The sequence below is a fragment of the Pan paniscus genome, chromosome 8 (assembly GCF_029289425.2).
Source record: "Pan paniscus chromosome 8, NHGRI_mPanPan1-v2.0_pri, whole genome shotgun sequence".
NCBI lineage: Eukaryota > Metazoa > Chordata > Mammalia > Primates > Hominidae > Pan > Pan paniscus.
Window position 1 is genome coordinate 30,168,290 of NC_073257.2, and position 14,722 is coordinate 30,183,011.

At 40.2% G+C, this 14,722-nt stretch overlaps 1 protein-coding gene across 2 annotated transcripts in view; it reads right to left on the minus strand.

The window, feature by feature from the left end:
* Nucleotides 1-14,722, minus strand: part of ST8SIA6 (ST8 alpha-N-acetyl-neuraminide alpha-2,8-sialyltransferase 6) — a 138,913-nt gene that overhangs the window by 10,541 nt on the left and 113,650 nt on the right. For both annotated transcript variants that reach the window (XM_034930052.4, XM_055092447.2), the window contains 2 exons: nucleotides 5,445-5,589; nucleotides 1,056-1,168 (listed from right to left, as the gene is read on the minus strand). In XM_034930052.4, coding sequence (XP_034785943.1) covers nucleotides 1,056-1,168; nucleotides 5,445-5,589 — 258 coding nt within the window. The remainder of the gene's footprint in view (nucleotides 1-1,055; nucleotides 1,169-5,444; nucleotides 5,590-14,722) is intronic.

The following is a 14,722-nucleotide window of genomic DNA, read 5'->3' on the forward strand; positions in this document are numbered from 1 at the left end:
AACCTATAAAAAGTCTACTGCAAGAAGAATTATCTTCCTTATGGCTTTTTCACACTGGATACTTGAACAAAATGGGTAAACCATTCAGATATTGGCCATTTTAACAGTAATCATGAAGAACACATTCAATAATTGTTGCACTGTCGGGTCTATTGTGGCTTCATCATTACCTGCAGCACAAAATTTAAAAATGAGATTAAAATTGGGAGGGAGCTGTTTACTAGAAACCCTGTTTCTTTTTCAGTTGCTTAAAAGGGCAGCATTAAATCAAGAGGGATCAAAGCATCTCCTCTGATGTATGAAATCAGTGCTCCTAAAACAGGAAGAACTAGACTTCCACTTAGTCTTTGAAAAGGTGCATTTCAATTGAAACCCATCCTCAGAAGGATAAATTACCTTTCCATTACACTGAGACAGTGGAGATGCTTTGGTATGGCTTATTAGTACAAGGCACACAGAAAAACCATTTTGTTTCTATTTTTGCATGCTAGCTGATATTCAGATAGAAAACATTTTAAAAGACCAGAACTTAGAAGCTGTGCAAATTTGTTTTTTAAATTGCAAGCCAGAAAACGAAATAATGATACAGTTTGCAGGGCTGAAAAATGTCTTGATTAGCATTTTCCCGAGTATTGTCTAAGAACAAAACATCCTTGAAATGCTCTGTTAAACAAAAACAAAAACAAACAAACAAATAAAAAAAGATCTTCAAGGTCAGGTGAGCCTGAGACATGCTGCCCTCCGGAGTCCTCCCAAGGTAGCCATTAACGTACTGAACGCTCTGAAAGGTCCTGCCCTACCAAACCCTCTTTCACCACAACTTCACCCAGAGTTTCCTAAACATATATAAACATAGCACATTTTGATTCTTCTGGTATTGACATTCTGAGGAACTCATGAGCCATATAACACTTCAGGAAACCTTCCCGGGTAATTAGTAGACTTTTGTAACAGAGCTCAAAGGTGAAAATATACAATGGATATCTTTACACTATCCCCCTCTGAAATACCCAACTGATCTTTTGTTTCAAAGAAACCAATTTGATAGGTCTTACCTAAAAACGAAGTCGGATTTATCTATTTCAGTTCCACAGAGAGACTTATTCAGAATTCCCCCATTTCCGACCACTGCACACTGATTATAAGGGTAGTCCACAAAAGGCTGGGACTAGCAGGAGAAAGTGGAAAACTACCATGAAATACCGTTAATTTTAGAACCATAGACAACAGCTTAATTCTAGTAACTTAACTCTTTATACATGCTAAGGAGAAGAATAAGAACAAAAAAAAGCAGCAGCCCAGTTTGCTAATCAACTTACTATGACTTAGCATAAAGAACCAGCTGGGGCTGGGTGCAGTGGCTCACACCTGTAATCCCAGCACTTTGGGAGGCCAAGGAGGGTGGATCACAAGGTCAGGAGTTCAACACCAGCCTGGCCAAGATGGTGAAACCCCGTCTCTGCGAAAAATACAAAAAAATTAGCTGGGCGTGGTGGTGGGTGCCTGTAATCCGAGCTACTCGAGAGGCTGAGGCGGAGAATTGCTTGAATCCAGGAAGTGGAAGTTGCAGTGAGCCAAGATGGCACCACTGCACTCCAGCCTGGGCAACAGAATGAGACTCCGTCTCCAAAACAAAACAAAACAACAACAACAACAAAAACCCAGCCAGGTGCAGTGGCTCGCATCTGTAATCCCAGCACTTTGGGAGGCTGCTGAGGTGAGAGAGTCACTTGAGGCCAAGAGTTTAAGATGGGCCTGGGCAACAAAGCAAGACTCTGTCTCTACAAAAAGTAGAAAAATTGGCTGAGTTTGGTGAAGAGCGCCAGTAGTCTTTGCTGCTTGGGAGGCTGAGGTAGGGGAATCACTTGAACCTAGGAGTTTCAGGCTGCAGTGAGCCATGATTGCACCACTGCCCTCCAGCCTGGGCGACAGAGCAAGACTCTGTTTCTTAAATTTTAAAAAATGTGTAAGTAAAATAAAATAAAATAAAATAAACCATTATGTGAACCTAAGTTTCATTTCTCTTGAGAGAAATAGACGTCATAGGATACACGGCATAATGTAATAATACAAAATACAGTATCGTGTATTTTTCATCACATAATTAAGGAAAAAAATTAGAATGGCAAAACCCCATATTCTGCCTTTCTGATAAACAAGGACATTTTCAGCAAGAAAGAGAAATTAAAGAAATTAGGAAGCAGCATTAAATCTATTCTAAGGCATAAAATTAACAGGTGATTTAGCAAAAATTTCCTGTGCTTCTTAAATAGTTAGACCTTCAGGCTCAGTAAGGCATTAGATTTATGCCTGCCGTCTCTGCGAATGACCAGCCAGCGTGCTTCAGGGAGGCCTACCAACTGGACTGACGTATTTCAAATTAATTTCCAAGACCTGAATCTTTCTTATTCCTTTTAGGACCCGGCCTGCTTACCCCAGAAGGTTTCCTATTTTCCCCAAGTTCTCTGCAGACTGAAATCTAACTTTTCAATTCAATGGTGCGCTTTCCTTCCCTTTCCTGGTCACTTTCCATGAAGTAATAATGTGACCTTGAGCCCACGGCCAGGGTGCCGGCTCGTGCTTCCCAGTGATGAGGTCCTGATCTACCGATTTTGTCTGTAGGATTAAGGTGTAAGTCCTCAAGAGCAGAGAGGCTGTTTATTATTTTTAATTTCCTTTAATTCCCCTCATTTTTCCCTCCTGATCTTGTGTAGTGCAATGTGCGCAGCTTTCAATACCCATCTCATGGGCTTTCAACAAGCTCTCCCACCTTCTCACTACGTGGCTCTGTGAATAAATCTTATTCCTTTTGCAAAACCGGTATCACGGTAATTAATTTACTGCACATGCGCAGAACGAACCTGACCCTGGCCTGTAACCATTGAAGGGGCCACTGGTAAATATTCAGGAATTTTGTGAGCTGGTTTTTTAAAGCATTGGTAACTAAAAATTGTCCAGGGTGGGTGTATTGACACCACTGAATTTGGCAAAGGTTGCAAAATCAAGGCACATCACCCTTGTCAAAGTCAGTTTACCAGCCCAACTGACAACAGCCCAGGGCCGATGTGGTTCTGAGCAGTCCGGAGTAACAGAAGATGCCCCAGAACCACTGTGACTGCTGTCTGCCCCTAATGCTGGCTCTGGGAGCTGTCCAACTAGCAAAGAAACTCGGTTTCAGTACAACTCTCTTTGTAGGTTTGCCTTTGAAACGTAAAAGTCATATTGCACTTTTTATGCAAGAGGCCCTATTTCATGTACATACTTTATTAGCACATTTAACCTACACAGCAACCTTTTGAGTATTTTACAGATGCGAAAATGGAGGCATGAGTCCAAGTAACAGCTAGAAAGTGGCAGAACTGGGATAGGAACCCAGGCAGTTTGCTCCAGAGTACCTGCTCTAAACCACTACACATTATCCTTTCTTACAATTCCATGGATTAAAATGATAACTTAATTATGTATAATTATGTATCTTATTCCTGGTTATATCTGCAATGGCTAGCAGAGTGACTGGCTCTTACATGAATGGTTCCTAGATACCTCAGGCTATTTCATGTCACTGAACTTCTAGCTCAAGATGGTATCTACTAAATGGTGCCACCATAAATTCTGAAGTTTATAGATAGGGTAGGATGCAAAAATGCAAATAGGCTCATTATGGTATAAAATAGAAAAGATTACTGAAGGAAACATGTCTCAAATTATGCACTCACAATAAGGAATGTTTTTCTCTGGTTTCTTGGTCAACTGGGAGGAAAACATCTATATGCTTTAGTATCTCATGTTCAGTATGAATTTAAGTAAATTACAAATCTCAACGTTTCCTTAAATAAACCTCCTGAGAAAATGCAAATGTGCACGCTCCACTGCCTGCTCATTGCCCACTCTGGTTGAAAATCAACTTTTATTTTTTTCTCTGCAAGTAACTTAGCCAAGTTTGTGGAGGAAGTGGCTCCATATCATTTCATTAAAACGTTTAATGCCATCTTCTTGTGTGCCCAGCAGTTCGTCCTGGAGAGTTTCGTGTAGAAGGGCAGAGTAAAGCAACGTGGGAAAGAGGACATCTCCACCACAAGCCCCGTCCATGAAAGGAGAAGGCTGGAGCAACACAAAAATAGGGACCTGGCTCTGCAATTGCTGCCTTATTGACTGCAGAATTTCCTCTCCCCAGTTTAAAAAAGAAAATCAGTATAAATTTGGAAAGCAGATGCAGTTCCCAGTTGCATACATAATTATCAGGCCTATATTAAGTTAATCCTTTCAAAGTGCCAAATGAGGGTAAAGTAGTTGCTGCTCCTCTGTTCTGGTCACTCGAAAACATGGCAGACACTGGCAAAACCTGCATGGATGAATGAGTGAAAGGGCTCACTGTCAAACTTTCCAAGGCTTTCCCTGATAGGAAAGATAAATACTCTTTCCTTATCATCTTTTCAATCACTGGTCATTTCAGGGCATCATGAGAAAGCTTTATATTTTTGTCCCCTTTTTCTTCCAGAAAATTTACAGTATTTTTTCTCTATCATTTTCTATTTATTTCTCATTCATTCTCAGCTAGTTATTCTTCCTCTGAATCCTAATATAAAAAAAATTGGAACAATTTACATGAGCAACAAAAATTAGCTGAAAGAGGTCAAAGCTCCAATAAAAGAAAACTGTAAGAATCTCATATCCTACAGTTAGTATACTGCATGTGTAGAGGGATCCTATTTTGACCATCTTGATATGGCCTAGTTGTTTTTTAATGGAATCATAGAAAGACGCTGGAGAGTGTATGTTTATAAGCAATGAGATGTTTATGTTCCTCAGAACCAAAACTTCCCCAAGTGTGGGTTTGCATTAAGGGTCGAGTTTCTCCTAACTGTGTGAAGTGGTTTTATATCATATCATTACTCATTTTTCTAATTTTACAAATTGGTAGTGAGCGCATATATGTACTGGGAAATGTTCTAGGGGTTTGGGATATATCTGTGAACACAGCAGACAACAATCTCTATCTTATGGTGGGTACGTTTATTGACTATAAATTCTTACATATTTACTTCCCAAAGATGAGCCACATAAACGCACCGTTCCTTGGGAAGGAATTGATTTAGTCACCATAACTGACAATTGGAAGAATCTTATTTGAGATGAAAAATGGCCGTCTTCACAAGCCTCAGTAATTACTAAGCAGGAAGCCCGAGTGTCTCATCTCATTCGAAGAAGAGTCTGGAAGACAGGACTGGAAGAGCTTATCATTTAAGATATAAATAATCCTTCCCTACAGAGCCACACTGCATTCAAAATGGCCCTTTTAAAAAATGGCTCATTGTCCAAATTTTATACAACGTAACAATATGGTATTTTAATTGATTCCATCATAATTGTAAGTTACAGCTTAAAGTAAAAGAAAATTCACCTGGAATGGTAACATAAATAACCCACCAGAAATCTTTACTCACCACTGGAAACATATGAAAAATGTTCTTCTTAATTGGGATTTCTTTTTTGCTTTCCACCTCGTAACTCATATTAGTCCCAACTGGAGTGTTATTCTGAGAAACAACAAAGTTTTGAACAGCATCACAGCAGGAAGCAAGTTTGGCTCTGCAAAGGAAAAGGATAAAAAGGAAGCCAAGGTATAAGATTAAGAAACCGAAAATGCAGACCACAATGGACAATGCCGAAGAGGATTTTGCCAAACTGACTTTCAAAAAGAAGATAATTATTCACAAAGATGACTTTGATTTTTGTCCTCCAGGTTTCATATCCCTTGAGGATTGGGACTGACTCTCTTTCTTTTTTTTCGTTCTTTTTTTGTCTTTTGTTTAATCTTATTTTGATTTCTTTTTTAATTTTTTTTTATTTTACTTTAAATTCCGGGATACATATGCAGACATGCAGGTTTGTTACATAGGTACATGTGTGCCATGGTCGTTTCCTGCACCTATTAACCCATCATCTAGGTTTTAAGCCCCACATGCATTAGGTATTTGTCCCAATGCTCTCCCTCCCCTTGCCTCCAACAGGCACCAGTGTGAGATGTTCCCCTCCCTGTGTCTATGTGTTCTCATTGTTCAACTCCCACTTATAAGTAAGAACATGTGGTGTGTTTGGTTTTCTGTTCCTGTGTCAGTTTGATGAAGATGATGTCTTCCAGCTTCATCCATGTCCCTGCAAAGGACATGATCTCATTCCTTTTTATGGCTGCATAGCGTTCCATGGTGTATATTTACCATATTTTCTTTATCCAATCTATCATTGATGGGCATTTGGGTTGGTTCCATGTCTTTGCTATTGTAAACAGTGCTGCAATAAACATACGTGTACATGTGCCTTTATAGTAAAAAGATTTATATTTTTTTGCCTATATACCCAGTAATGGGATTGCTGGGTCAAATGGTATTTCTGGTTCTAGATCCTTGAGGAATAATCATACTGTCTTCCACAATGGTTGAACTAATTTACACTCCCACCAACAGTGTAAAGGCGTTCCTATTTCTCCACAGCCTCCCCAGCATCTTTTTCTTGACTTTGTTTTTTTATTTTTTGAGACAGAGTCTCACTCAATCTCCCACGCTGGAGTACAGTAGCATGATCTTGGGTCACTGCAACCTCTGCCTCCTGGGTTCAGGTGATTCTCCTGCCTCAGCCTCCTGAGTAGCTGGGATTACAAGTGTGCACCACCGATGCCTGGTTAATTTTTTAAGTAGAGACAGGGTTTCACCATGTTGGCCAGGCTGGTCTCGAGCTCCTGACCTCAAGTGATCTGCCTGCCTCAGCCTCCCAATGTGCTATTTCTTGACTTTTTAATAATTGCCATTCTGACGGGAATGAGATGGTATTTCACTGTGGTTTTGAATTGCATTTATCTAATGATCAGTGATGATGAGCTTTTTTTCATATGTTTGTTGGCTGCATAAAATGTCTTCTTTTGAGAAGTGTCTGTTCATATCCTTTGTCCACTTTTTGGTGGGGTTCTTTTTCTCTTGTAAATTTGCTTAAGTTCCTTGTAATCCTGGATATCAGACCTTTGTCAGATGGGTAGATTGCAAAAATCCCATTCTGTAGGTTGCCTGTTCACTCTGATGCTAGCTTCTTTTGCTGTGCAGAAGCTCTTTAGTTTAAAATCAATGTGCAAAAATTGCAAGCATTTCTATACATCAACAACAGACAAGCAGAGAGCCAAATCATGACTGAACTCACATTCACAATTGCCACAAAGAATAAAATACCTAGGAATATAGCTTACAAGGAATGTGAAGGACCTCTTCAAGGAGAACTACAAATCATTGCTCACGGAAATAAGAGAGGACACAAACAAATGGAAATACATTCCATCCTCATGGATAGAAACAATCAATATTGTGAAAACAGCCATACTGCCCAAAATAATTTATAGAGTCAATGCTATTCCCATCAAACTACCATTGACATTCTTCACAGAATTAGAAAAAACTACTTTAAATTTCATATGGAACCAAAAAAGAGCCCATATAGCCAAGACAGTCCTAAGCAAAGAGAACAAAGCTGGAGGCATCATCCTGCCTGACTTCACACTATACTACAAGGCTACAGTAACCAAAACAGCGTGGTACTGGTACCAAAACAGAGAGATAGACCAATGCAACAGAACAGAGGCCTCAGAAATAATACCACACATCTACAACCATCTGATCTTTGACAAACCTGACAAAAACAAGCAAAGGGGAAAGGATTCCCTACTTAATAAATGGTGCTGGGATATATATATTTTTTTTTTTTTTTTTTTTTTTTTTTTTTTTGCTACAGAGTCTTGCTCTGTCCCCCAGGTTGGAGTGCAGCGGCACAATTTCAGCTCACTGCAAATTCCACTTCCCGGGTTCAAGCAAATCTCCCGCCTCAGCCTCCTGAGTAGATGGGACTAAAGGCACCTGCTACCATGTCCGGCTAATTTTTGTATTTTTAGTAAGGACAGGGTCCAACCATGTTGGCCAGGCTGATCTTGAACGCCTGGCCTCAAGTGATCTGCGCCCTCAGCCTCCCAAAGTGTTGGGATTACAGGTGTGAGCCACTGCACCTGGTTTTTTTTTTAAATCTCACTAGACTTCTAACTGGCCCTGGATTGTAGCATGGTGACTTGGCAAGATAAATGGCAAAGCAGTTAAACACACTTAGGTAGGGACCTACTTACCAATAGAAAATGCTCATGAATATAACATTTTTAAAAATACAAACTTTCTTCTGATAATACTGTTATAACACTAAAGACAAAAAATGAGAGGATTCATTGTAATGATTTTATAATAATTATAAAATACAGGCTGGGCGCGGTGGCTCACGCCTGTAATCCCAGCACTTTGGGAGGCCGAGGCGGGCAGATCACGAAGTCAGGAGATCGAGACCATCCTGGCTAACACGGTGAAACCCCATTTCTACTAAAAATACAAAAAGTTAGCCGGGCGCGGTGGCAGGCACCTGTAGTCCCAGCTACTTGGGAGGCTGAGGCAGGACAATGGCGTGAACCTGGAAAGAGGAGCTTGCAGTGAGCCGCAATAGCGCCACTGCACTCCAGCCTGGGCGACAGAGCAAGACTCCTTCTCAAAAAAAAAAAAAATTATTATTATTATTATAAAATACAGAAACTAAGTTAAGAACAGTATCACAGTCACTAAAACAATACATAATCATTTATTATCAGACAAGTCCAATGAAAAAAAGAAATATACAGTGAATTTTTAAGTGGGGTGAATTTAAAGTTGCCATTCCTTGTAGAAAGCCCAGCAAAGCATAAATTAATACCAAGCTATGTTTCAAAATGATTACCATGGAGTGAAACATTATTATTAGAATGTAGATCTAGGAAGTGCTTTCAAGGATCATCTGAGTTAACCCCCAACCTCTGGCAAGTGCATGTAGAACCACTTAGAATTCATATTTCATTTCTTTAATTCTCCAATGATGTAGATGCCTTAAAGTCTCTTGATAATTGTTCCAGGGTTTAATCAACCTTAAAGTCAAAGAGATTTCTGCATTTGCACAACGAAACTATGTTTTAATGTAAATCTATTTTCCTTGTTAGGTTTTCATAGAATCTCCTTATGAAAATACTTCACGTACTTGAAAATGGAAATCAAGCAAAGCTTTAGCCTTTTTCAATCTTGCAGAGTTTACAGAATTTTCTCTTCTCTCAGGTTTTCCTCATAGGACCAGTTTTTCATGATTTTAGTCATCTCTTTTCTCTTTAAACCTCAACTTATTTCTCCATATTACTTAAAAATCTGTATCCAAGCCAGATCCAGTCATAAGACAAGAGTCAGTGAATATTCAACAAGAAATGTTGACGGTAGTGAGTCATTAGAAATAGTCCTTCCTCAGTCCACACTTCTATTATTGGTTTAGTCCTGAAAAGTAAGCTTCCAAACATGTTTCTACTGAATTTTGCCCTTTTGCAAAAATACAATGCTCTAATTTGTCAAGGTCATCTAAAATTTAGTCTTCTGAATTCCAATAATTCTCAAGACGTGAAAAGTAGGGGTAATATTTGCACCTCAAAGTTAAGGTTTTTAACAATACTTCTTATCAGTTAACTTAAATATGTTAAAATAGTCATTAAAATAGTATATCCTTCTTAATTGGATTCTGTCACCCACTTATTATTTCTTTTTGTATTTTACAACCTACCATTCAAAAAAGATGGTTCCTGGAGATTAACAAAAGAGAAAAAATGCAAATGAAATGGTGTGTAGTCAAAAACATGATACTAAGGAGTTTTTAATTATACATTTAATTTGATAAAAATTTGTGTGACATATTGCAAATTCAGAAATTCTTACGCGTATATAATTTTTAGTGGCTCTTTTATCCAGCATTTTGAGAAAAAGCAACATAATAAATTCTCATTTACCTTTGGCAAACAATTTCTCTAAGGATATTCAGTGCCCTCAAGAATATTGCATCACCAAAAACACTAAATCAGATTTCTCCTTATGCTTTTTAAAACATTAATAGAGTTTTTGCTGAATTTTTTTTTTTTTTTAGATAGAGTCTCACTGTGTTGCCCTGGCTGGAGTGCAGTGGTGGGATCTTGGCTCACTGCAACCTCCATCTCCTGGGTTCAAGCAATTCTCCTACCTCAGTCTCCCGAGTAGCTGGGACTACAGTCGTGCACCGACACGCCCGGCTTATGTTTTGTATTTTAAGTAGAAATGGGGTTTTACCACGTTGACCAGGCTGGTCTCGAACTTCTGACGTCAAGTGATTTGCCCGCCTCAGCCTCCCAAAGTGCTGGAATTACATGCCTGAGCCGCCGCACTGGGCCTTTTTCTTAAATTATATATTTTAAATATCGTGTAAAATTTCCAAACCTGTAGGAAAGTTAAAAGAACTGGACAATAAGCGCTTGAATAACCAGCAGCTAGATTTGACAATTAACTTTTCACTATATTTGCCTTATTGTGTATCTGTCCATTAATCCAATTTTATAGTTGTACTTGTTGCAATTCAAAGTAAATTATAGATCTGAGTGCATGTCACCTTCAAACACTTCCTATCTCCAGACCCTCCGCCAAGCCCCAGAGGACACTTTTGTGATGATTTTTCACCACAAATTCGTTTTTCCTGTTCTAGTATATGAACAGAATTATATCACATGTATGCTTTTTTTTTTTTGAGGTGGAGTCTCACTACCTCACCCAGGCTGAAGTGCAGTGGCCCGATCTCAGCTCACTGCAACTTCCACCTCCCAGGTTCAAGCGATTCTCCTGCCTCAACCTCCCGAATAGATGGGATTACAGGTGCCCGCCACTACGCCCAACTGATTTTTATATTTTTAGTAGAGACGGGGTTTCACCATGTTGGCCAGGCTGGTCTCAAACTCCCGACCCTAGTCGATCCACCCCCCTCGGCCTCCAAAAGTGCTGGGATTACACGTGTGAGCCACCATGCCTGGCCTACATGTATGCTTTTAGGTAAGACTTCTTTCACTCAGCCTAAATGTGTTTTGAGATTCATATATGCTACCATATGACATGGTTTGGGTCTGTGTCCTCATCCAAACCTCATGACGAATTGTAATCCCGTGTTGGAGGAGGGGCCCGGTGGGAGGTGACTGGATCATGGGGGTGGATTTCCCCCTAGCTGTTCTCGTGATAGTGACTGAGTTCTCACGAGATCTGGTTGTTTTAAAGTGTGAAGCACCTCCCCTTCTCTCTCTTCCTCCTGCTCCGGCCGTTTAAGATGAGCCTGCCACCTGTTTGTCTTCCGCCATGATTATAAGTTTCCTGAGGCCTCCTCAGCCACGATTCCTGTGCAGCCTGCAGAACCGTGAGCCAATTAAACCTCTTTTCCTTATAAATTACCCCATCTCGGTTATTTCTTTAGAGCAGTGCAAGAACAGACTAATACACCTTGTGTAGCAGCAGACTGTTCTTTATTCCTGGAGTAGTAGTCCATGGTATGGATGTACCAGAGTTGGTTTAGCCATCCCCCTTGCAACTTTTGAAGATCTCACTATCAAAAATCAACATTCAACCCCAAAGCACTGGTTATAATCTCCCAGGAAAAATATCAGAATTATAATCTAAGATGTCACAGGCTAAGGGGACTTTTCCAGCTTTGTGCGGTGGCGGAGTGATAAGCATATGCTCTTTGTCACTTTCCAGCTCATCCATGTGACAGCGAGTAAGAGCCAGTGTTGGTATAAAGCTGACCTGCTTACAACAAATAAAACAAAATGGAATTTTTATCTCTATTATGCTATTTCCCATCACCCCTAAAGTCAGAATCAGTTCTGATCTTGGGTGACTCTAAAGTCAACTAGACATGTTCACAATAATGGGTATGGCCATTGCTCCCTTCTTGGGTAAAAAGAAGAGGATACATTAAGAAATGGAGGACACTGTGGGTATTCATCAGAAATCCTGCCATTTCCATGACATCTCAGTTGTCTATAATGCAAGGTTTCACCTTCCATGGCAGTAAATATCCCCACCAGATTAGTAGGCCCAAGCCTTAACCTGGTAAAACACTGTACACTTTTGCTATTACCCCCACCCGATTTCCACAGCACACAAGGAGGCAGAAAATACTATTATTCCTTTTTTTTTTTTGAGACGGAGTTTCACTCTTCCCTCCCAGGCTGGAGTGCAATGGCGCGATCTCAGCTCACCACAACCTCCACCTCCCGGGTTCAATTGATTCTCCTGCCTCAGCCTCCCAAGTAGCTGGGATTACAGGCATGTGCCAGCACATCTGACTAATTTTGTATTTTTAGTAGAGAAGGAGTTTCTCCATGTTGGTCAGGCTGGTCTCAAACTCCCGACCTCAGTGATCCGCTCGCCTCGGCCTCCCAAAGTGTTGGGATTACAGGTGTGAGCCACCGTGCCCGGCTGTTATTCTCATTTTAAAGATGAGAAAATTGGGATTGAGAGAGGGTAAGTTATATGACCAAAGCGTACAGTTTGTAAACAACTCAAACCTTTGTGTTTTGACATCCACTTTTCTACAGTTTACACTAGAGTATGTTGTAATTGGGGAAATGTCATTATCTAAGCCTGTTCCCCTTGGATGCTTTCCAAAATGGTACCACCATAGCATAGATAGTTGTTCCCAAAGTAATGCTGGTAGCATCTTGCTGAAAACCTACCTAGACTCAATTCAAAGGCTATCATACAATGTACATATAAATGCTTCAAAGCCTGTATAACTGAGACATTTGAGGCTCTCCTTTTACGTGGAAGATGTATAAGCTGCCCTATGGGAGCAGGATTATCAGGTGACCCGAACAATGCGCCCTAAAATAAATTGAAAAGAAGCCTCTGGCCTGCTGCGAGTCTAACTCTTGCTGCGTTCTACCTTCAGCAATTTCCTCCATGCAACCCAGGTTCAAAAGAGCATACACTGCCCATCCATGTGGCATCCCCCAAGGAAAGAATTGAGACTTTCTGTACTGCACCGAGTTCTAGAATTCAGGAGAGTTCATATACTTTGAAAAATGCTTAACTTTCAAGGAGTAGGTTGGTTCTGGGAGAATCTGACTTAGTGCTTTTCACCTGGATCTATAAAGATGAAATCGAAGATCTGCAAAATCACCTTTGCATCCAGATGTCAAATCATCTTTGCATTACAAATTCCTTTTGAGAAAGGGATCTTTATTAAAATTGTAAAAATTCCTTTTTTTTTTTCACTGTAGGTGCTATTTTCTTTTTCTGTTTCTTTTGTTTGTTTTTATTTGTTTCAAGTCTCAGGTCAAAATTCTTCTTCAGTTCTAAATGCAGTGCTTCCTGGATTTCCATGAAGTGTTAACAACTACTTAAGGCTTACAGTTCACAGACCGAGGCTAACGACCTAAAGGCCCAAACCCATGGCTCCCAGGCACCTCTTCTGTTTATTAAACTCTGAGCCTCCCTAATGAGAAGTGAAAAAGTTCCCATAAGGTAGAGGCTGCGGGCACTTTCCAGGTATTGATAAAGAGCTACCTTTCCAGAATTCATTCTCCATGATTCTAATGAGGGTCCTAGGAAAAAGAGTTTTAAAATGCAAGCACAGCAGAAAGTCAAAGGATTTACTTAACATCCAAATCATTTCTAAAATGGCCACATTTCTTTTTCTTCACGAAAATATAACATACATAGGCCAACAATCCAGCACTTGCCTGTCTCCTGTTGGTGCCCCCTTTTTTTACTTCTCTTCTTGCCTCATTTGACATGTAATTCATGGATTGACCAATAATAACAATAACCAACATTTAGTGCATTCTCACTGCATGCTAAATATTTTACATAGATTATTTCACTTAAACCCTACAATAGCCCTACAAAGTAGATGCAATTAATATTCTCATTTTATAGATGAGGGTAACTTAGGATCATAAAGTTAAGAAGGTCACATATGACACGTTCATTCACTCATTCATATTTATTTAGCACCTATTAAATACCGAGCTCTATGAGAAGCGCTGGCTACACATTGGTCAATAAATCAAGCATTGCCTCTGCCTTTATAGTGTTTGTGATCCTGTAGGAAAGAAAATAAAAAGGTTTAGAAAGATGACTTGTAAGGCAGTAAGTAGCAAAGCAAAGATTCAAACCCAGAATTCAAACTATTCCTCTAAAGCCATTGCCAGGGCTTGCACTGCAAAGAACTGTTAAATACAGTGAGTTCTAAGTTTCTCTTGAAAGAATCAGTATGTCGATATGTTCAGTTCTTTGTTCTCCATCTTAAAGTTTAACTTCCTCGTTCTCTTCGTCTCCTTGCCCCTAGTTTCCGTAAACAAACTTCCCACCAGTTCTCATCAGTAGTTCACATCTGTTCCCCTGGTCACCTGCTTCGTCCTGAGTCACCCCGGTCACCTGCTCTGTCCTAAGTCACCCCTGGTCACCTGCTCCATCCTGAGTCACCCCTGGTCACCTGCTCTGACCTGTGTCACCTTTAGTCACGTGTTCCGTAACTGTCTTTCCTGCCAAAACTGCTCACCCTGCCACTCTGGCTCGTACCTCTGCTCTCTTTAAAACAGCCAGTCGGAATTAGCTTAGACTGTGCAGTCCAAACCCAGCCAATAGGGGAATGTCGCAGCAGTAGGAGCTTCCTGTATCAGGGATAAGAACCCCTTCCCCTCCCTTGTTCAGGTGTGCTCTCGCCATTGCTCCCTTCATGAGACACACCCTTCTATAGAAGTAAAATTGCCGTGCTGAGAAAATTTATGTTTGAGTGCTATTTCTTTTGCAGCACCACAAGTTTATTTCCAACAAAACCATGGTGT